Source organism: Dendrobates tinctorius, unplaced genomic scaffold, assembly GCF_039654945.1.
Source record: "Dendrobates tinctorius isolate UK_male_01 unplaced genomic scaffold, ASM3965494v1 ptg000051l, whole genome shotgun sequence".
Taxonomy (NCBI): domain Eukaryota; kingdom Metazoa; phylum Chordata; class Amphibia; order Anura; family Dendrobatidae; genus Dendrobates; species Dendrobates tinctorius.
The window spans coordinates 9,003,998-9,026,920 of record NW_027361719.1 but is presented as its reverse complement, the minus strand read 5'-3'; the positions used below and the strand labels follow the sequence as shown (position 1 = coordinate 9,026,920).

General features: G+C 44.9%; 1 protein-coding gene across 2 annotated transcripts in view; it reads right to left on the bottom strand.

Moving 5' to 3' along the window:
- AVIL (advillin) overlaps positions 1-22,923 on the bottom strand; it is a 134,626-nt gene that overhangs the window by 30,778 nt on the left and 80,925 nt on the right. For both annotated transcript variants that reach the window (XM_073576756.1, XM_073576757.1), the window contains exons 8-12: positions 10,518-10,596; positions 4,432-4,530; positions 3,027-3,180; positions 617-717; positions 95-232 (exon numbers count right to left, since the gene is read on the bottom strand). In XM_073576756.1, the coding sequence (XP_073432857.1) occupies positions 95-232; positions 617-717; positions 3,027-3,180; positions 4,432-4,530; positions 10,518-10,596 (571 nt within the window). The remainder of the gene's footprint in view (positions 1-94; positions 233-616; positions 718-3,026; positions 3,181-4,431; positions 4,531-10,517; positions 10,597-22,923) is intronic.

The following is a 22,923-nucleotide window of genomic DNA, read 5'->3' as shown; positions in this document are numbered from 1 at the left end:
CATGAACGTTAGATGCATTTGACTATTATCTATTGTACATTATCTATTGTACATGGTAAATGCCAACTGAATATGTGATTTGGGTCACACTTACTTGCCATATATAGAGAATATAATGTGGCTTCTTGTTCACGTGGTATGTATAAAGCACCAGATAACAGTCACCACCATAGAAGAATCCATACCACTCAGCCTCCACTGGTACTAACTCCAGATTCTCAATCCTCCAAACCTGAGAAGACATCCATGTTATTGGTAGTGAAATAACTATAAAATTTACGACATTGCAAAAAAAAAAAATCTGTTGGGTTCAAGTTTGTTGCACAAAGTCACAGCACAAACGTGTACATAAAAAGATAGTAATCATGGCACATGAGATTTTTGATAGTTTTTTGGCACTGCAAGAGCTAGAATTCTGGTGCCGCAGCAGTGATAAATCTTCGCCACCGTGTATAACATTATGGCCTACAGTAGGTTTTGTGTTGATGCCATTTTGTGACCTCTTTAGACAGCTGGGTGCAGAGCCACATAAATGTAGTGGTGGGTATACTGAGGAAAAAGGGGGAGTACAATAATATATGGTGGAGATACTTTCGGTAAAACAGTAATCTATTACCTCAACACTGCCGCTTCCATCATCTACCATGCGCTCCTGGGCAGCCACCGCCGGCTTAGCATGGAGTAACGAGGCATCAAATTTTTCCTGACTGACTTTTGCTGTAATACACAGTGACATTATATACAGCATATATTTATTTTCAATCCTTTCTAAATGACACAAGGTTTTTAAGTTTGCAGCAACAGATAGACGTTCACAGGAGAATCAGACTAGGTGCTAACAAAAAGTATGTATCGTGGTAATGATGTGAAAGGTTTTATATGGCGTCGTTCACAAAAGAGTTTTACAAATGTCCAATAATAGAGAAAATTTGACATCCCTCCAATGCCTTCTGAAACTAAGAAGAAAATTGAGGTATTTGTCAAATAGTCCTGGGTAAAAAAAGAATCTAATGATTTGTGTACACAGCTCCTACGTAGACATATGCGTTTCCAAGGTTACCGACTAACATACAACAAAATATGCTGCTGACGAATAACAGTTTGGGCGCCCATAGTGCAGTAACCGACAAATGAGTATATTTTTGTTTCAAAGCAGAGGAGGTTAATATTGTGCAGTGGTCAGGAAAAATATTCGTTCAATGATCATTGCCCCATGTAAAAAGGATTCACGCTAACAAGACAAGGGGACTTTGCACGCAAAGTACACTCCATTTTTTTTGCATTCATTTGAATGGTAAAGAAACCACAGACGGAATTGACATGCTAAAGACTTTATAAAAACACACCACAGCTCAAACAACGCAAGGAAAAAAACGCACCTGTTGAATGAAAATTTAGAAATTTACCATACTTTTTTGCTTCTGTAAAATGCTGTGCTTTTTTAACACAAAAAATGCTCTTAAAAAAACACCAAAAAATGTTATGTCTGGACTAGTGATGAGCGAGTATACTCATTCCTCGGGTTTTCCCGAGCATTTTGTCGTGCTCGCAGATTTAGTTTCTCTCAATGCAGCTGCATGATTTGTAGCTGATGGACAGGCTGAATACATGTGGAGATTGCCTGTTTGTTAGGGAATTCCCACATGTATTCAGACTGTCCAGCAGCTGTAAATCATGCAGCTGCGGCAATAGAAACTAAATCTCCGAGCACACCAAAATACTTGGAGGACACCAGAGCATGCTCGGGAAAACCTGAGCAACGAGTATACTTACTCATCACTAGTCTCGACAAGAACCTAACTATGGACACATGGGTATTAGTGATGAGCGAGTATACTCGTTGCTCGGGTGATCTCCGAGTATTTTGGCGTGCTCGGAGAATTAGTTTCTGTTGCCTCAGCTGCATGATTTGCGGCTGCTAGACAGCCTGAATACATGTGGGGATCCATCATTTTTAGTATGTCTAGGAGCTGTACAGTGTTGCAGCGAAATTGTTGCAGTTAAGCTTGTTAGCAAAATAGTTTTGCTTTGTTTTTTTTTGTTTTTTTTTTTACTTTAGGGCATGTTAAAATACCTGGTTGTAAAAGATTACAAAGCCAGACAAAGAGATAACCCCATTTGTAATATTAGTTGACAGATATTCTCCTGAATACATCGAAGTATTCGCCTGAATACGTTGTCTAGGTCTTCCATTAATATATTAATACTAGAGATGTGCCCGGGAGGGAAGTGTGTGTGTGTGTGTGTGAGAGAGTACATGTGTCCCGCAGCTGCCTGCCCACCCAACTCTGTGCAGTCACAGCCGGCAGCAAAGAGGGTGGTTTGTGGCCTGTGCTGGAGATGTGAGTGTGTGTGTGTGTGTGTATATATATATATATATATATATATATATATATATATATATATATATATATATATACCTGTGTGTATGTGAGTACCTTGTGTGTGTGTGTGTGTGTGTGTGTGTGTGTACATGGTGTGAAGGTAGCAGCGGGTCCAGCAGGGGGGGGTGTCCAGTGGCGTGGCCAGCAGCGGCGGGTCCAGCAGCAGGGGGGTTCAGCGGCAGCGGGGGTCCTGGCGGTGGCGGCAGGCAGCCGGCAGGAAAGACTGCGGCATGCTGCCTGTGCTGGGGAGATGGGGTGCGGCGCCACCAGAGGGCGCCCGCACCCCATCTCCAGCACAGGCCGCTAGCCGTGGTCTTTCCTGACGGATGTGACTGCATGGAGGTGGGTGGGCAGGCAGCAGCGGGTCCGGCGGGGGGGGTCCCGCTGGTGGTACTGTGGAAAGGCCTGGTACCACCAGCGGGTGCCATATTGGAATACCCATCACTTGGCTATTCCAATGTGGCGGTTCGCGTACTTCCGGCGCGGTGGATTGTGGGATTCAGGGACATCCAGACGGAAGTGGATGACAGACAATTTAAGGCAATTATATATATAAATACAGGAGTGAACGATTCACACAATATCACATCATTAAAAAAGTAATGGAAGGACAAAGGTGAAAGTCAGGAAGCTTATACGCACCAATCTTACTGGCACTGTAGGCCTTTCCCATTCCCACAGCCTGGTCTTTCACAGACCATTTCTGGAAGAGTTGTTTGAACATGGCAGACTCAGCTCCATCATTAACAGTTTCCACGTTGGTGCTGTGCAGATAGGATTTCATCTTAATGAACTCCTGTTATATGCAACACCAAAACAGTTAGCAGTTTAGACATTTGGTACATGTTCTCAAAACGTCCAAGTTATGCTGAAATAATAACCGTTGTGAAAATAAGATACTTTGTAATATATCTTATTAGAGAAATCTGCTTCTTTCTCCTTCTGAACTTATCATTCATTTTCAAAATTCTCATTTCAGTGATAAAATGTTTCTTCAGTGAATACAGATTTCCCCTTTACCGAGATAGGAGATGGCAGTTAGTGCCCATAATGTTCTATGGAAATCTATAACTGTTATTGCAGCAGAACATCTCTGGATGTCTAGTTCTTTCTCCTTACTTTGTAATGTTAAACAATGACATCAGACGAAGAGCACATGATGCCGTCCATGTTCTGTAAAGGTTTGACATGGACCCAGAGACTTGTTTTGGCCTGTGTTATCCATGCTGCCAGTAAAAAACAGAAATGTCTCTATGTAGTTTACATGGACGCATCATGTCTGTTTAAAAACATGGAAATGTGAGCAGCCCCATAGGTTATAATGGATACGAGTGGGATCCATGAAAAAAACTGATAACACATGTACTGGAAACACGGACGTGCGAAGGAGGCCTAATACAAATTTTAACCATGAATTAAGAGTGAAAGATCAATTTATTTTTGTAACGTCGCTGTTAGCAAAAGGGAGTCAAATTTATGATAGTGAACATATAAACCCTATAAAAACTAATATTTTATTGATTATATTAAAAACTCTAAAATATAGTGCAACAAAGACAAAATTAAATAACACAGGATATTCAGTCTGGTTCAAGAATTAATAAATGCAAATAGGTCCACTTACAGAAGTATATAGAGATACTATTCCAGGCCAACACCCCTAATCTGAGACCTTAGACTGCTTCTGCCTAGCCGCGGAGGTTGGCACACTATATGAAACGAGTAGTGGCGCACCCGCTCTGCGGTGGCTCTCCCCAACTCTCCCTAACCATCCCTGCTACAAACAAGTCATTAAACATGAATTAGATAATGTTTATAGCAGTGGTGCGGGACATGTATGTAGATAATTGGGAGCCCACCGTAATAAACTACAGCATTGTTCCCCAACTCCAAACCACAAGATAAACCAACTGATCATCTTTTCAAGATGTCTTTACTATGGCATAGATGATGGATTTATAACCATTTATACAGAAGAAAGAAGAATGTCATGACAACTTAGTCAAAGACACAGGAACAATTCTTTGTAATATGCAAAGCTACTTACCAAAGCTCTAGACATTGCAGTTTGCCGTTCTGCTTTTGTGGCCCCTTTTCCTTTCCAAACGTATATTTTGGTCCCGCCCTGATCCAAGATGTAACAGTCCTGGAGAAGGAGTATGGAAATGTTACATACTGTAATCTTTTACTAATATTGGTCAAGCAACATAATGTATACATTTAAAAACCAAACTGCCTTTAAAAAATATCTATTTTCCTTCCCTCTTCATAGTTTCTGTGAATGTTACTTTTTCTATATAACTGCATGGAGGGGCAAGCTTTTCCTGGAAATGTGCACGTGACCCATCAGATGTCGGCCCCTGCGGCTCCTTCTCACAATATAGAATCCTTTGGCTCCTTCGCAAAAAAAAAAAAAAAAGCGGTCCAAGATCGCATCTGAGTGCTGTCCAATTTTCTCATGGGACTTAGGCTGGAGACACAGTAGCGATTTTAAAATCGGTCCGATTTTGATGCAGGAGAGTCTGACGAGTGTAATGCAGTTGTTATGTGAGTGTCATGCGTTTTTTATGCTAGTACAATCCACCCCATAGTCACATTGAAAGAAAACAGACACCAAGAAATAAGTCCTTTAATTGAAAGAATAACACAGACTCATTTAATATTCTTAATTAAACCATACTTACAACCTTGCCCACTCCCCCGATGCTCTCGTCATCTGCAAAAGAGGTTAAAAAAAACAACAATATTCCTCATCTTTCCGCAAAGATGCTTTTAATCCATTTGTCCCACAATGGGTCTAGCTCTGCTACGTCTAGATGGCAGGCTGCATGGATGCATGATGCGTCCATACACCCTGTCATCCAGCAGACACTGAGCATTGTGTGCTCAGTGTTTGCCTGTGAACTGCTATTCCCTGTCTGAGGGCACCGCAAACGTGACAAAGCTCTCCTGCTCGCGGTGCCGTCTGACAGGTCCTGCGAGTTCATGGCCAATGAACTTGCTTCCCCTATGTGACATCGGCACGAGCGCCATGGGAATTTTTTCCACAGCCAAGGAACTCAACCAGGTCTTGCACGATGGAGGAGTTTTGGTGTCGGATAGAACAGTACGCCACTGATTACTTGATGCCGATCTGAAAGCACGAACACCAAGGAAAAAGCCTTTCCTATGTTACAGTCGTGGTTTGTGACTGAAACAGGAAGGTTGCTTAGGCACCTCCCCAGTGGAGAGGAAGCAATATATACATAATGCCTCAAAAAAACCTTTGGCTGGGGAGGAAATAGTAAGTGCATGCACTGGCCCTCTAAGAGGGCGGGAGTGCACGCGTGCCCTTAGAATATGGCCAGAGGCCCGGCTAGAGGTGCTGATGGGAGCATGCGAAGCATGAGGAAGAGAGGAACCAACTGCAGCATGGGTGAGTGAACTGACACACCAGGAACCGGATGTGGTGCTTACAGTACCCCCCCCCCTTAACGCCCCCTCCTCTTCAGGCCATCCAGGAAGTTGAGGAGAAGAATCGGAGCATGAATATTCTCCTTGGGCTCCCAGGACCTCACTTCCAGTCAACGAGGAAAAAGATCGTGCCTCTCACCCTCTTCATGGCCAAGATGTTCTCCCCTTCAAAAACATCCTCCGAAGCTGTTGGCATGGGCGTGGTACTGGGATCCTTTAAGAAGGGACTCAGGATGACTGGCTTCAGTAGGGATACATGAAAGGAATTTGGAATCCGCAGAGAAGGCGGCAGCTTCAATTTATAGGAAAACCTTGTTGATTCACTTCAACACCTCGAAAGGCCCGATAAAACAAGGACCCAACTTGTAAGAGGGGATCTTTAGCCGGACGTACCTGGACAAAAGCCATACCTTGACTCCAGGACAGAAGCACGGAAGATCCAGGCACAGCTTCAGCCCCTAATCAGGATGCGTCCAACTCAAGGAAGAACTGTTTATTCAGAGCCGGACGATGCAGAATGGGTGTGGTGGATAAGAACAGTTTGAGAGAGTGGAAGGCCTCTTCAGCCTCGGGGGACCAGTTCTTTGGATCGACTCCCTTTTGGGTCAAGGCAGAAACAGGAGCAGTCAGAGTGGAGAAGTGCGGAATAAATTGCTGATAATTAGCAAAGCCAAGGAATCTTTGGATTGCTTTGACTCCCACGGCAGCGGCCCTTTAAGGATAGAAGAGACCTTCTCAGTATCCATCCTGAGACTGGTATCCGAGACCGTGTATCCCAAGAAAGGAAGAGAGGACTTTTCGAAAACGCACTTCTCATACATGGCGTAGAGTCCATTCTCCCTAAGACAGTGAAGAACTTGCCGAGCTGCTAGTCTGTTGGAGGCCAGATCCGGGGAAAATACCAGAATATCGTCCAGGAACACCACAACGCAGGTATAAAGCAGGTCCTGGAAGAGTTCGCTGACGAACTCTTGGAAAACAGTCAGTGCATTACTGAGACTGAAGGGCATCACTCAGTATTCATAGTGTCCATCCCTGGTGTTGAAAGCCATCTTCCATTCGTCTCCCCAGCAAATGCAGATTAGATTGTAGGCGCCTTTTGAATCTAATTTGGTGAAGATCCTGGCAACTCTTATCAAACAACTTAGGAATGAGTGGGATAGGATATTTATTTTTTCACCGTGATCTGGTTGAGACCTCGATAGTCTATACAGGGTCGTAGAGATACATCCTTCTTGATGAAGAAAAACCCGGCCACAGCAGGAGAGAATTTCTGAATGAACCACCTAGCCAAATTCGCGTGGATGTAGTCCGACATAGCTTGAGTCTCAGCTGGGGACAGAGGGTAAATTCGGCCTCTAGAGGCTGTAGACCCGGTAATCAAGTCGATAGGGCAGTCATACGGCCTGTGCGGCGACAAAGTCTCTGCTTCCTTCTTGTCAAATACATCGGCAAAGGACCAATAGGCACACGGCAAACCGGACACTGATGCCCATTTTCGCCGTATGGAGCATCCCAATATGTACCTAAAGCGGTTCAGTAGCCAAACGAACCGTTTCCCGAAGAGTTCTCCCATCGACAGATGTTATTGCCAGGAGGTTCTGAAGTGGATGAACAGGGATTTGGAACCGATCCTCCACAGCCTGAAGAATGAAATTTCTGGCTGCCCCGGAATCCAAATATGCTGACTACACATACTGAGATTCACCTGTTGTCACGGCCACAGTAAGAATCAGGGGGTGAGAGATGTCCTTTCCATTTAGAGAGACCTCTCCTACTGCCCCAAGATGCTGGAGCTTCTCCGGTCCTTGAAAAAATGGAGCCAGGCGCTGCGGTATTCTTTCACGTGTCACCTCACTAGCAAGCTCACAGAAGCAGAGGTCTATACGGATGGTGAGAGAGATCAGGTTGTCGAGGGTAGTTGGTAGGTCACGACCTTAATATCTCCAGAAAGCCCCTCCCAGAATGTCGCTAGCAAAGCTTCATTGTTCCATCCGAGTTCAGACACCAGAGTGCGAAAGCATACCACATATTCCCCCACAGAAGAATTGGTCTGACGTAAACGAAGCAAACCGTAAGCTGCAGAGGTGATTCACCCGGGTGCATCGAACACTTTGCGAAAGGCTTCCAAGAATGTAGGCAAATCGGAGATGATCGGATCCTCTCTCTCCTACAATGGGTTCGACCATGCCAGAGCCTCGCCTCCAAGGTGCAAAATTAGAAACGCCACCTTTGTTCGGTCCAGCCAAAAGTGGTGCGGAAGAAGTTCAAAATGTAGCCGGCACTGGTTGATGAACCTGTGGCAGAGCTTCGGATTGCCGTCAAAACATGGTGGGGCTGTGAGTCAGAGGCCAGGATCTTGAACTAAGCAAATGTCTGGGAAGCCTCTGGAGGAGACACGGCTGTTTCGACATGATGAAACTTTGGAGGGATGTTTAATGCCTCCAACTTAGTGGTTAAGGACTGCAACTGTGTAGACAGCTCTTCCTGTGTGTTCTTGTGTCGGCAAAGCTCCTGGTACATGCTCTGTACGGGCAGGGTCCGGGATCCAGTGTATCTATGGCCTGAGCAAACTATCACAGTTGTGGTTTGTGGAACCACTGTGCCACAGACCGCAGAGAGCCTGGAGGGGCGTAACTAAGTGATCACCTGACTATTCACTAGAGCCTCTGATGGTGATGTTAGACTTGGCTTCCGATGAATGCCAGGTGCCACTCCAGGGCAGACCAACGGTCGCGCAGCAGCTGGATCCGAAGGATAGACTGGATGGAGCAAGAGGCAGAGCTTGTATCAGAGTGCAGCTGACCAAATTCATATCAGAGTGCGGCAGACAGAGTTTGTGTCAGAGTGCAGCAAGCAAGTTTTGCTTCAGAGTGTAGCAAGCAGGATTTGCACTTAGTGTACTATAGGCTGGACTTTCACTGGTATGCGACCTTACACAACATAGACTGAAACAGGAAGGTTGCTCAGGCACCTCCCCAGTGCAGAGGAAGCAATATACACATAATGCCTCAAACCATTGGCTGGGGAGAAAATAGCAAGTGCATGTGCTGGCCCTTTAAGAGGGCGGGAGCATGCGTGCCCTTAGAATTTGGCCAGAGTCCCAGCTGGAAGTGTTACTGGGAGCATGGGGAGAATGAGGAAAAGAGGAACCAACTGCGGCACGGGTGAGTGAACTGACATGCCGGGAACCAGGTGTGGTGTGAACACCCTAAATCCTAAACAGAGAGGTAAGAGAATTTCCTGGGCCAAAGGACATCTTAGCTGGAAAACTGAAGATTGGAAGAAATCTGGAGCGATGAAACGAGAATATCATTTTTTGGTAGCGACGGAGTGCATTATATTCGGAGAAGGCCAAAGGAAGACCGTCTTCCAGAGTGTATGACAGCTACAAAGAAATATCCTGAGTGTTATGATATGGGGCTGTATGTCCTGAGATGGAATTGGGAGAACACAGGTCTTTGAGGGAACTGTAAATGTTTCAAAATATATTCATGATGTCCTTGAACCAAAGCTCATCCCATCAATTCGTGAACTTGGCAAGGAACAGACCAAAATTATTTTTCAACAGGATGGAGCACCATGTCACACTGCAAGGCAATTTCTAAAATAGTTTGAAAGCAAACAAATTTCTGTGCTTTCATGGCCAGGAAACAGTCCTGATCTCAACCCTATTGAAAATTTGTGGACAAGATTAAAGCGATTGGTTTCTAGTAAGTGACCGAGCAACTAACAGGCATTGATTTCAGCTATTATCACAAGTGGGAAGGAGCCCTTAAGCCCTCGTCACACACAGTGATCTCACTAGTGAGATCGCTGCTGAGTCACAAGTTTTCTGACGCAACAGCGATCTCACCAGCGAGATCGCTGTGTGTGACACTTATCAGCGACCAGCCCCCCTGCCAGGTATCGCTGATCGTGATGGAATGGCCTGGACCTTTTTTTGATTGTTGGTCTCCCGCAGGCCAGCACGCATCACTGCGTGTGACAGGCGGGAGACCAGTGAGCTGGATGCTGATAACCAAGGTAAACATCGGGTTTCTAAGTGCCGCGCGGCGCTTAGAAACCCGATGTTTACCTTGGTTACCAGCTCCCTGCATTAGCGGGCTGGTTTCTAACATACACAGCGGGTAAACTAAGTGACGTGCGTCGCTTGTTACCCGCTTGTCGCTGGTGCTGATCGCTGGTGAAGCTGCCTGTTTGGCAGCTCACCAGCGATCATGTAGCGACACACCAGCGATCCTGATCGTTGTCGGGATCGCTGGTGCGTAGCTATGTGTGACAGGGCCCTTAGACTTGTATTGGCGAGCTTGATCCTTGCCTCAGATCAAAATCTGATAAGTCTCTGTGATTTTGTGTGAACACCTCCATAGACTATTTGGCACGATTTCTGTATGTGAAAAATACAGATAGAACTAGTATGATAAAAAATTCATCTTCATCCCCCTCCTACAACCTACTTTCCCTCTCCCAATGTCTTCAAACACTCAATATACAGAAAGGAAAGGTTAGGGTTGTGCTACATTCCCTAGTATATTAGAAAATTTTGTCTATTAATTTGTACGATTTATGTACAAAAATAACATGTACATTGCAATTACTTTAGCAAAACATTTCTATTAACGCCACATGATATTTCCAGCAAGGCAATATGAAACATAATTTAGCATCTGCTATTACCTGGTGATTCAACATTTCTTGAACTAATGGACGTGCTGCAATTTCTTTCACCTCCATTTGTCCACCAGCATCTGAAACACTAGCACAAGAGTAAGTTGCATGTTATTAGGTGCACTGAGAAGTTAGATAAAATAGTATTCTTTATTGTCCAATGAGTGTGATACCCCACAAAAAAAAAAAAAAAAAAATCACAATAGATATAGTGACGGAAGGTTTGAGCCAACTATAATATAATAGTGAGGCCTCATTCAGATGTCCAATGCTTGCGTATGAGTGCTATCCATGAAAATCATGGATAGCACTTGTACCTGTGAAAGTCTATGGGGCCATTGATATGTGAACAGAAAATCGTGGAGACATGTCCAATTTTGAACCTAGGGTCGAATCAAAATCAACTCTGCATATCTATTGGTGCATGATAAAATTGGACTGCACTCTGATAACATCCAAGTGAGGTCCAATTATCACAGACTGTTAAGACATAATTACTAGAGTTGAGCGAAACGGGTCGAAAAAATTCAAAAGTCGCTGACTTTTGGCAAAGTCGGGTTTCATGAAACGAAACCCGACCCTAGGATGAGGTCGGCCACGAGGTCGGCGACTTACGCGCCAAAGTCGCGTTTCAAAAGTTTGTTTTGCGCTCTTTCAGCCAATCAGGATCCACGGACACTGTGGGCAACGTGATGACCTAGGCACGGGTCACCACCATCTTTCAGAAGGGCATGCAAGTGATTGGCTTGCTTTGGTGGGCGTCACAGGGGGTATAAAAGGGCGTGCACGCCGACCGCCATCTTACTTCTGCCGATCTTAGTATAGGGAGAGGTTGCTGCTGATTCTGTAGGGAGAGCGTTAGGCAGGGAAGAAGACAAAAAAACTGCTTCTGCTGCTAGCGATTTGGCCTGCACAACACACAAGTGTTGCAGTGCAAGGGGAGGCTATATTGTGATGTATCAGTGGTGTTGGTTGTTGGGCTGCCTTCTAAGGCTTCCTGACACGCTGGCATTGCTGTTTACCCACTGCTCCACAAACTGCTTTTTTAAAAGCAATCCAATCTCCCTTATCCTCTCGTCACTTTGGTCACAGGCAGCTGTGCCATCGAGCGTGTCACATAGCGCTCAGATATCAGTGGGCCGCACACAATCCACAAGTGTCCAGTGTCCACAAGTGTACGCAGAGATTCAAAATCTCCATTATCCTCTCGTCACTTTGGTCACAGGCAGCTGTGCCATCGAGCGTGTCACATAGCGCTCAGATATCAGTGGGCCGCACACAATCCACAAGTGTCCACTGTCCACAAGTGTACGCAGAGATTCAAAATCTCCATTATCCTCTCGTCACTTTGGTCACAGGCAGCTGTGCCATCGAGCGTGTCACATAGCGCTCAGATATCAGTGGGCCGCACACAATCCACAAGTGTCCACTGTCCACAAGTGTGTGCAGAAATTCTAAAACTCCCCTGTCCTATAGACACCTTGTACCTTGTTTTACATTACTATATAGTTTGTTGGATTTTGTCTACATTTCTACCAAAAATGAGGAAGGCTGGTGGAAGAGGCCGTGGAATTGGGCGGGGGTTGGCAGCTTGTAATGATGGTGTTCGTGGTGGATCTGATGGTAGTGGCAAGAGCAAAATAGGACCAAATGCAGGAGGTGCTGACCCTGCGTCATCGTCTGGCTACATAAGGCCTCGAACGCTTAGTTTTCTAGGAGTTGGCAAACCGCTTTTAAAGGCAGAGCATCAGGAAAAAGTTTTGTCTTACATTGCTGACTCAGCCTCCAGCTCTATCGCCTCCTCTTCTTCAGTTGTAAAAAGTAAAAGCACTGAGTCGTCATTGGAGGCTCATGTTCATGAACCACACCTTTCCTTGTGTCCTTCACCCCAACCAAGATTGAAGGATGACGCAGGCCATACTACTGATTACTCCATGGACTTGTTTTCACATACCATGCCTGGATTATCAAGTGAAATGGTGAATTACCCAGGCCAAGATGAATCTGACATGGAGTGCACTGATGCACAGCCGCTGATGGATGATTCTGCTGGTACATTCACTCAGAGCACTACATTGTCCTCGCAGTGTACAGAGCCAGATTTTGACCCTGATGAGACTCAGGTGCCCCTTCCCGCACACTATACCACCATACACGGTGACACAGAGAAAGGTGCACATGACATAGAAGAGGAGGTGATGGATGACCCAGTTGTTGACCCAGATTGGCATCCATTGGGGGAAGAGGGTGCTGCTTCCAATAGCTCAGATGAGGAGCATCCACAGCAGACATCGACATCGCAACAGCTGTTATCTGGCAGGCCCGGAGCACTCCAAAGACAGGTTCCAAACATCAAAAGAGTTGCTGGACAGCTTGTCCAGAGGGTCAAAAGATCACAGCTTGCTAGGCCGCAAAATGTCTGCCAAAGTAGGAAGAGTGCAGTGTGGCACTTTTTTGAACAAAATCCTCATGATCAGGCCAAGGTTATCTGTAAGAAGTGCGCAAAGACCTTTAGCCGAGGGAAAAATCTGAAAAATTTGAATACCAGTTGCATGCTTAGACATTTAACCAGCATGCACTTGCAAGCGTGGACACAACACCAAACCTCAAGTGCCACATGTGCAACTGATCACAACGAAGGTAGTCAGCAACGCTACATTGTTTCCCCCACTGTAAGCCCACCGGTTAGCACAGCAGCAAATGTTGAGGTGTCGTTGCAAGGCCACAGCAGTCAGGGAATCCCACTGTTACATCAACGAAAGACTGATTCTAGGCCATCAGAAAGAACACCAACTCCATCACCATCATCAACCCTCTCTCAGTCCGCCCTGTCCACCGCTACTTCCACCATATGCAGCTCTCAAGTCCAGCTCACCCTCCCAGACACTATGAGTAGGTCAAGAATGTACTCAGTCTCTCATCCGCGTACACTGGGTTTGAACGCCCACATTGCCAAACTAATCTCGTTTGAGATGATGCCCCTTCGGTTGGTGGAAAGCACAGCTTTCCGCGAACTCATGGCCTATGCAGTACCACGCTATGACCTACCCAGTCGCCACTTCTTCTCTCGCAAAGTCATCCCAGCCCTCCACCATCATGTGAAAGACCGCATTGTCCATGCACTCAAGCAGTCAGTGAGCGGAAAGGTGCACCTCACAACTGATGCATGGTCCAGTCGGCATGGCCAGGGCCGTTACGTGTCCATCACTGCGCACTGGGTTAATGTGGTGGATGCAGGGTCCACAGGGGACAGTGCTGCCTAGCCCACGGTATAGGAAACAGTTGGCTGTAGGCGTTCGACCCTCCTCCTCCTCCAGAAGCGACAGCTCGTCCAGTGGAGTGGAATAACAGGGGGCTTAGGGACCACTACATTTGGAACCACAAGTTCCTCACCATCATAAGCTGCGCAGTCATGTATTCTGGTGAAATTGTGCAGGATAACACATGCTTGTATCACCAAATTAACATTCTCTTCACTTAGCTGAATGGCCAACTGGAGAACATGCCATTTGGCACAAAGAATCCCAAAGGTGCACTCCGCCAGTCGTCGGGCACATGAAAGGCGAAAGCTAAAGATCCTGCCCTGGTGGTTAAGGTATCTACGAGGATAGGGCCTCATAACGTTCCTGGTTAATTGGAAGGCCTCTTCTCCAACAATCACGTAAGGCACCGCATCCATTGTAGACCCTGGGAGCTGACGTGGTGGTGGGAGGTCAAATTGATTATTGCGCAGCAGCCGACCCATAATGGAAGAATTGAAGACTCTAGAATCTCCAGTTCTTCCATAGGCCCCAATATCTACAATTACAAACCTGTAGCGACTGTCAACCAGAGCCAACAAAACTATAGAGAAAAACAGCTTGCAATTATAGAATTGGGACCCTGAGTTCGGCGGCTTACGCACACGGATGTGCTTCCCATCCAGGGCTCCTATACAGTTTGGAAACTGACACGTGTCCTGAAATCCCTGGGCTATACGTAACCAGTCCTCCATTTTTGGCTCTGGCATTACAACTTGATGGAGTCTGGACCAGATTGTGGAGCAAGTAGAGCGGACAATGCCGGAGATGGTTGATTTTCCTATTAAGAACTCTAAATGCAGGGCCGCATAGGACAGGCCAGTGGAAAGGAATCTATAAAAAAAAAAAAAAAAAAAAAAAAAAAAAAAGAGAGACACATGTGAAGCCAAAGCAAATAATATCTGGTCATGCTTTGCACTAATCTCTAGTATTCACATTTCAAGGCAGTCATTACCAACCAAAAATTACATGCTAGGTTTAGTGGGTTTAGGGAACATTCGTATAATGGACAGGATTAATTGTTGCTGGACAAACATATTCATTCAAAATGTTAACAAATAAGTTAGGGATAAGGGATTGAAATCAGTAGTCTTGATAAAAATTGTTAAACATATGTTTGGAACACATACCATAAAGTAAGGAGGAGGCGCTCCTCGGCAGAAATACTTTTGCGCATCCTGGTGTCCTGAAAGGTGATCCCAGGACGCACAATCTCGAGCAAATGATCAAAAGTACCAAGGCTCATCCGGCAATATTGAAAGAACTTGTCCGGATGGCTACGCAGAGAGGAATAGAGCCAATGGAAATTGTCCTTTTGTGGGGCGGCGCCTCAAAAGTGGATGGACCCACCTTCTTCTCCGCTTCCTCGGATCTGCTATCACTGGGTATGGCTCCCCATAACATTGTGACAATACCCAATTGTATAGCACCCGCTCAGAGGTGTTAAAAGTCAGTCTGTAGGACATGTTTGTCACAAAGATCAACTAACACAAATCAAGCATGCATTCTACTGCCAAGTGGGAAGGCTCACACATGTTGATGAGGCAATAAATAGGGGTCTTGATGGTGATTTAAATTGTTTTCAGGCCCAAAAAATGTTAAAATGTCAATTTTGCAAGCAGGCGAGAAAATCTCGCCATACGGATGTCACACGGATGCTTAGATGCGACAAAATCGCATCATTGCCTTTAAATCGGATGACATACGCATGACTGTTCATGAAACATTTGTGCAATTTTGGTCTGTCAAAAACGGACCGATTTTTTTTGTCGTGTGTGACTCCGGCCTTATACTGAATGTCTGAACGTGGCCTAAAACGGGTTCTAGTATTGCAAAAACTCAAGTTTTCCCAGAAAATCTGCAAAAAAATAGCAAAAGCCACCTGAGCAGCATTGTCACAGACTCTTTGTGAGAGAGGCCCTAGGGAGATTCCCACACATTACTTATTGTGTTTTGGAATATTTTCATCATTTGTAATATCACACTTGCTGTACAGATAATGAAATACATATTGTATGTGTGCTTAAAGTGAACCAGTCACTAGATTCATGCTGCCCAAACCACAGGTAGCATTATTCAGAGTCTGGCTGCATGATTGCAGCCAAGTATGTTTTCACAGGAGCGTTCTAGAGCAAACAGTGTGAGGTGCCAGCTGGCGATCATAGAATAGATGTGACTAGTCTGTTGCGACCCTTGGCTGACTACCACCACTCTAGTTTATTGATAGGTTTTGCCCATTGTGGAGACACGGGGGTTAGTGGGTGCTCTTGTCTGCTAGCCTGAGACCGCGTGGACCAAGGCTCTTGCCATTGAACGCCCGCTCTCCTTTCTCATGGGCATAATACTGCTCAGATAACAGAGGGTGAGGATATGTTGCAACACAGTGTGGCAATACTTTATTGAACCGCCAACAGACAATAACATACAGAACAGTCCCAGTAAATATCCAAGATGGTGCAAATTACAGAGTCTTCCATTGACTCCCCAAGATTAGAGCACCTGTGACTTTGGGGCTTCCAGGGCTGACTACCCCTACCAGTGGCACCCTGCTTTTGGAGGGCACCAACAGAGAGGAGGTAACAACAACCTTAGGAAGCTGACAGTCCATTGAGGTACATGGACAGATGACCGGAGGGTCCCAACCTGACTTTTCTGAACATCTATACAAAGCCAGACGACCAGTAGGTCCCAATCCTGGCTTCCCCAAACATATCCATCGGGCCAGGTGACTGGAAGGTCCCAATCCTGGTTTTCCCAAACGCATCTATGGGTTCAGTGATGGTCAATGGAGAAGATCTGCATTCCTCCAGCTAGGGCTAAGGTTCCTTAAGCTGGCATCTTGTAGAATGTCAAATCTGTGTTCCCCTTGAGGGTGCCATGGTACCTTGGCTGTAGTTCTGTAGAGTCTCCTTTGATTCCATCTTGCAGAAATCCATTTTTTGGTTATAGGAAGTTTCGCCCCCAGCAATTTGCCCCCAGCAGTTCGCCCCAGGTACATTTCGCCCCTATCATTTCTCCCCAGGAGGATTTGCCCCCCACATTTCGCCCCCGCACATTTTGTCCCCAGCATTTCGCCCCTGGATGTTTCGCCCCCGGCATTTCGCCCCCCGGTAGTTTGCCCCCAGATGTTTGTACCCTGTTTTGCCCCCAGAATTTTGTGTTTGGATGTTTCGCCAGTTTGTCCTTGTGGTTCATGAATTCCCGTCCATCATCAATCCACATGTCACAAAAGTACTGTACAGAGTGCTGCACTTTTGTGACATTTTAAATCAACTGTTTCCATCTGTAAACCTCACAACTGATTGCATTATAGTGTCAGAGAATTTTGCCCGCAATTTTAACAAGACATTTTCCAAAACGTTTCGAATACCTTTTTGTGTTACAAAAACATAACACGAAAAAAATAATTGGATTAAAAAAATGTAGTGTGAATAAGGCCTGATTTAGGGTAGGGAATGTAAACCACTCTAAAATCAAAACATTTTGTGAACTTTTACCTGACCCAGCACTGACCTGCTTTTTTGCAAGTTTTGTTGCAGATATAACAATTTTCATGTCAGGTGTCCTGCAAGTTACATTAGACTAGCTGTTATTCCATCTTTACATCAGAATATAACAGTGTCTAAAATCTCTACAAAGAGAGAGGTGTACTAACACGAAAAATCAGTCAGCTTCCACAGCAATTCACTTTCTACAAGTATGAATTCAGTTCTATCCAAACGTGGGAAGAAGAAGTTGGTCTACAAGAATCACATTTACGTATTTTCCAAATGAACGGCTGACGATGTCCATTCCATCTGGGTGTGTGAAAAATGATCGACTTGCAAGGGACGTGTTTGAACCAATGAAGCATCTGGTGAAGTGTTGAAAGTAACCAATCCCCCACAACCACGCAGCACAAGCAGCAAGACCTGAAGCGATCCAACTTGTCAATGAGGCGGTCACCAGGGCAAGGACAACACAGGAGACACCACAACAGATTCTCACAGAAGTCATTTCAGGAGCCCATTCTAATGTTGTAGCACTTCTCCCAAGAAAAGCATCACTGAAGAGAACAATACGATTATCAAGGCAACTTGGCAATACTCCAAGGATGCCCAAACCCTTGATCAACTTTTTATTCCCCAGGAGTTCCAGGGGATCAATATTGATGGTATCCAGTAGCAGTTCCTTCTGCATGACTCTGGTGAGCATTTAACATTTCCATAAAGCAGAATTATTGCAAAGTTTATGTTGCACAAATGTGAACAATTATATATTACAAAAGTGCTGATATAGAATAATATGTGATTATTTTGCCTGAAAGGGAAACTTTGTGGATAGTATAATGTAGGGTGAGGCCTACTGATTCCAACTATGCCTCACTTGTTTAGTTGCAGTCTGATTCTCTGCTCAGCTTCAAAGTAGAAGTCCTGCCTTTGAGATACAGCAGTCTGCCATGTTCTTAAGCAGAGTGGTAACCTTGTCCACCAACCATGATTTGCAGGTATCCAGCCACTGTCAATCACAGCCAGAGGACAAGGTTGTCACATCAAAATCGCATCACTAGATGTCAATTTTAGTGTAGAATTTTCTGCTATAAATCAGCTGCAGATTGTCTGCTGCAACTACTTAGTGCATGTGAATGGACCTTAAGGATTCATTAACATGTCTCCTAACCTCTGGATTGTCCACAACTGTAGATCTACAGCTATTCTGGTGTAGATAATTCTACACCAAAATCTCTATTTAGCTCTATGGATTTAGGTGCAAGTTTTAGTGCAGGATTTTAGCCCCTTGTCTGAATGGCTGGAATCTTCTTTGCATAATGGCAGCATACATTCACATGCAGGGACATAAGTAGCTTGACCCTGGCCCCATAGCAAAGTTTTGAAGGGGCCTGGGCCCCCCTTCCTCCGTGATGCCCTGCCCCTCTAGCCACGCCCCCTGCCAACAGCCTGAAATGAAGTTCCAATGCTGACTTAGGGCTGGGAAGAGGGTACACCATGCTCCGGTAGGTGCCGGTCACCTACCGGAGCATGGCAGGGGGGTGAATTAATATTCACCACCTGCTGCATTCCTCTGCTTTGATACAGGACCTGCAATGATGTATGCAATCATGTGATCGCTCACGTCTCAGGATCTGCATCAAAGCAGAGTGAGGAAAGCAGCGCAGCAGCAGACGGTGAGTATTAATTTATCCTTGCCATGCTCCAGTAGGTGACAGGCACCTACTAGAGCATGATAGATCCAGGGTGCCCGCTGTTCATGGGCGCATTACACCCCTTGGCGGCAGGCCCCCTGACGGCCCGGGGGCAGTGGCATCCCCTGCCTACATGGTAGGTACGCCACTGCTGCACTGCGTGTCATTTTTTTTAACTGTGCATTTTTTCACGAGCATGTGGATGGGATTTAGACATTTACGTCGCATATGACCTCGACCTAATGAACCATTGAGTTAGTATGCTTTTTTTTTCACAAATACTTCTTACATGTTTGCTCGTTTTTCCTGATGTAAACCTTTTATTATCATGGAATTCTGCTTTTGGCTAGTTTCTGTGCCGTTATTCCTTTCACAACTTTGAAAATGTGACAGCTTGGAAGCATTTTTAAACAGGAATATATCATTTTTCACTGGGACAATACATGTCATAGAAAAAACTATTGTTTAGCTCCTTCACACCAGATTTTGCTTCAATTTAACGTTTGTTATAAAATCAGAAAATCTGAAGCAAAATGTGAGTTTTTAATGTGAGATATGAACAACGGATGCTTCTGATTAGGAAAATTTATTGTGAATTCATCCCAAAATTCTCTGTCTGCTACTTGTTACTTTTGTCTCTCATTATTTCCTGTACAAATACTTTCACTTTTAATTAGGAAGTGGACACAGCCGTATCTTGATATTTGGAACAAGAGACAATCTCCATCTACTGGTCCAAAGTAAAGAGTGGTTTGCTGATGGCATGTTTTCCACTACACCATCCCTGTTCAAGCAACTTTATACAATCCATGTGCCAAATAATAAAATTTCAATATTTTGTTGAATAAATATAAAAGAATAACACTATAAAACATGTACAAAATAGGGACAATAATGTGCAAAAAAAGCCACATCATTAAAGGGGTTGTCCGGGCTTTTCACATAATCTCAGTACATATCTGGGCTGCAGAATTATGACAATAAGTAATTTACTTTCTGTCAATAGTTTGCATGGTTTTCTAGATATTCTGAACAGAACGTCCAAGGGGGGGGGGGGGGGGGTGTTATGGCATTGAAATGAGATCTAGTCGTAACCTCCTACTCTACTCCCAACATGCCCTCTATAGCAACAACCCCACCCTCCATAGCTACAGGCCCTCCCCATCCACATGAAGCAGCCCTCATCACACAGTAACAAATTCTTCCCCTCCAGCAGCCTCAGTGCAGAGAGCTGCTCCTCTCCCAGACACACACTGAACAATGATCTATGGAAAGTGAAACTAGCGAGTAGTGAAAATCGTCCTGTATTCTGGGCCACTCCATGATTACAATACATAACTCTTTATCAGTAATTCCTTCTCTCACTGTCTCAGGCTGCTGGCAGCAGTGAGAACAGACTGTGTGATGGCCAGTGATGGGGTTTGCAGCTTCTAATCTGCACAGGGGATGGCAGTCACTGATGTAATCTGTTGTGTGACAAAGCCTCTGCTGTGTGAATGAGACAGCTCTGTGTCACTGATGTCTTCACACAGCAGCAGATTTGGTGCAGTGTGTGTGTGAGCACTGTGTCTCTAATGACAGAAATACTGATGGGAGCAGCCTGTCCAATCAGCAGCTGTAACAGTGTGAAGTGTTGGGGGGTGTATGTATGTATGTATGTATGTATGTATTGTGCTGCTTTCACAAATACAGGATCACTGCTATGTTCTTTCCAATGCTGGAATGATGATAAAGATGAGCGCTGGTGCAGTTTACTGCCAGCCAATGAGTGGCCAGTGGGTGGTGCTGGTCACTGGAGTTTGTTGGGAATTTGGTGGAGCTTCGCACATACACTGCACCAAATCTGCTGCTGTGTGAAGACATCAGTGACACAGAGCTGTCTCATTCACACAGCAGAGGCTTTGTCACAGAACAGATTACATCAGTGACTGCGATCCCCTGTGCAGATTAGAAGCTACAGACCCCCATCACACAATCTGTTCTCACTGCTGCCAGCAGCCTGGGTCAGTGAGGGAAGGAATTACTGATAATGAGTTATGTATTGTAATCATGGAGTGGCCGAGAATACAGGACGATTTTCACTCCTCACTAGTTTCACTTTCCATAGATCACTGTTCAGTGTGTGTCTGGGGGAGGAGCAGCTGGGTGGTCTGCTCTCTGCACTGAGGCTGCTGGAGGGGAAGAATTTGTTACTTTATGATGAGGGCTTCTTCATGTGGACGGGGAGGGCCAGTAGCTTTGGAGGGTGGGGTTGTTGCTATAGAGGGCATGTTTGGAGTAGAGTAGGAGGTTACGACTAGTTCTCATTTCAATGCCATAACACCCCCCCCCTTGGACGTTCTGTTCAGAATATCTAGAAAACCGTGCAAACTATTGACAGAAAGTAAATTACTTATTGTCATAATTCTGCAGCCCAGATATGTACTGAGATTATGTGAAAAGCCCGGACAACCCCTTTAAGGTAAGCAAAAAGCTATCAAAAGAATCCCATAACAGTATATGGAAAAAGAGTGAAAAAAAATCTTATTATATTTGGCAGCAATCAAGCCTCAGGACAATAGAAGAAAGCACCCATGTGTAGTAGAATCAATATAAGTCCTAAATGGTACTAAGGGGCCAAGTATAAGAAGAGGCTCAAATAATTGCCTAAGTGTCCAAGAAAAAATATGCAACTCCAGGTTGAGAAAAGTTAATTCATGTGGCAGAAATGACCAGAGTACATATTAGAGATTTGAAAGCTAAGGTATAAGGAGGATATATAAAAGAAAAAGTGTTGTTACATTACTTTAAGTAGTGGCGGTACCCCAGCGTGCGTTTCGCATTTGCTTTTTCAAGAGGAGTGTGTTTAATATAATCAGGTAAAATTACCTTTGGGTATCTTATATACAGGTTGCAGCTACCTCCTGGACTAGCGCATCAGCCCCGACGCGCATTTCGGCTCCTTTCTCCGGGTGGTGAGCGTCACTTCCAGTTGCGCGGACCAGAAGTGACCACGGTTATCTGATTATATTTTCTGAGTATTATTGTAATTATGGGTATGAGGGTTATTTGCCAGGCAAGCGGCGTTGTTTTATGGTGGACATCTAGATCATAATCTGTGATGTGGCCTATACACCTTGCGATATAATTATGGCTATATTAATATTTGTAGTAGTTTATTATTAGGGCTTTTTCAGTTCTGCCCCTTGTAGCTGCAATATATTGCTGGCAGTCCCTGTGTCTATCCGTTTTCATGGTAGCTGTCTCTTCCTGGATTTGCGCGTTTAATGAGTGACTGTGAGCAGTGAGTGTATCTGTACTCTCCTACTTCCCCAGTTTTGGCAGTATTGTTTCAATGAATTTGTTTCAATAAAAATTATATTTTTATATACATAAATAATTGTCTTGTGATCATCCTTTTTCCTAGGGTTCTATGAGGTACCGACAGATGCGGAGGGTCCTCTTCAGTCCTCTTCCACATTGTGTGAATATGTCATCATACCCGGGGGAATCCCTTTCAGGATTTCTAGCTAGGGATTCCCTTGGTCAAGAAGACTCTCCACACAGGTAGGGACCTCGACAAAGGGGAGAGAAGGGATTTTTATTTTCTGATAAGCAAACTCCAAACATTGCCTGTTTGGGGTCAGTGTGGTTGAAACCGAGCAGGCAATATTTGATACGAACCCTGAACTTTCCAGATCGGGTTTGCTCATCACTAGATACAGTATGATATGTAATGGATGACAAAAAGAAGCCATTAAGTGTAACACCACTTGTACATGACAGTAAAATGATGGTCACTTGTCTTAGATCAGGGGTGTCAAACTCATATTCACCAAGAGCAACACCAATATAATGGTTGTCCCCAAAGGGCCGTTAGTTACTGAAAGACCGGATGCACACAACCGAGTCCCGTCCAGAACATGCATTTCTCTGCACACAGCAGTGCATGCCC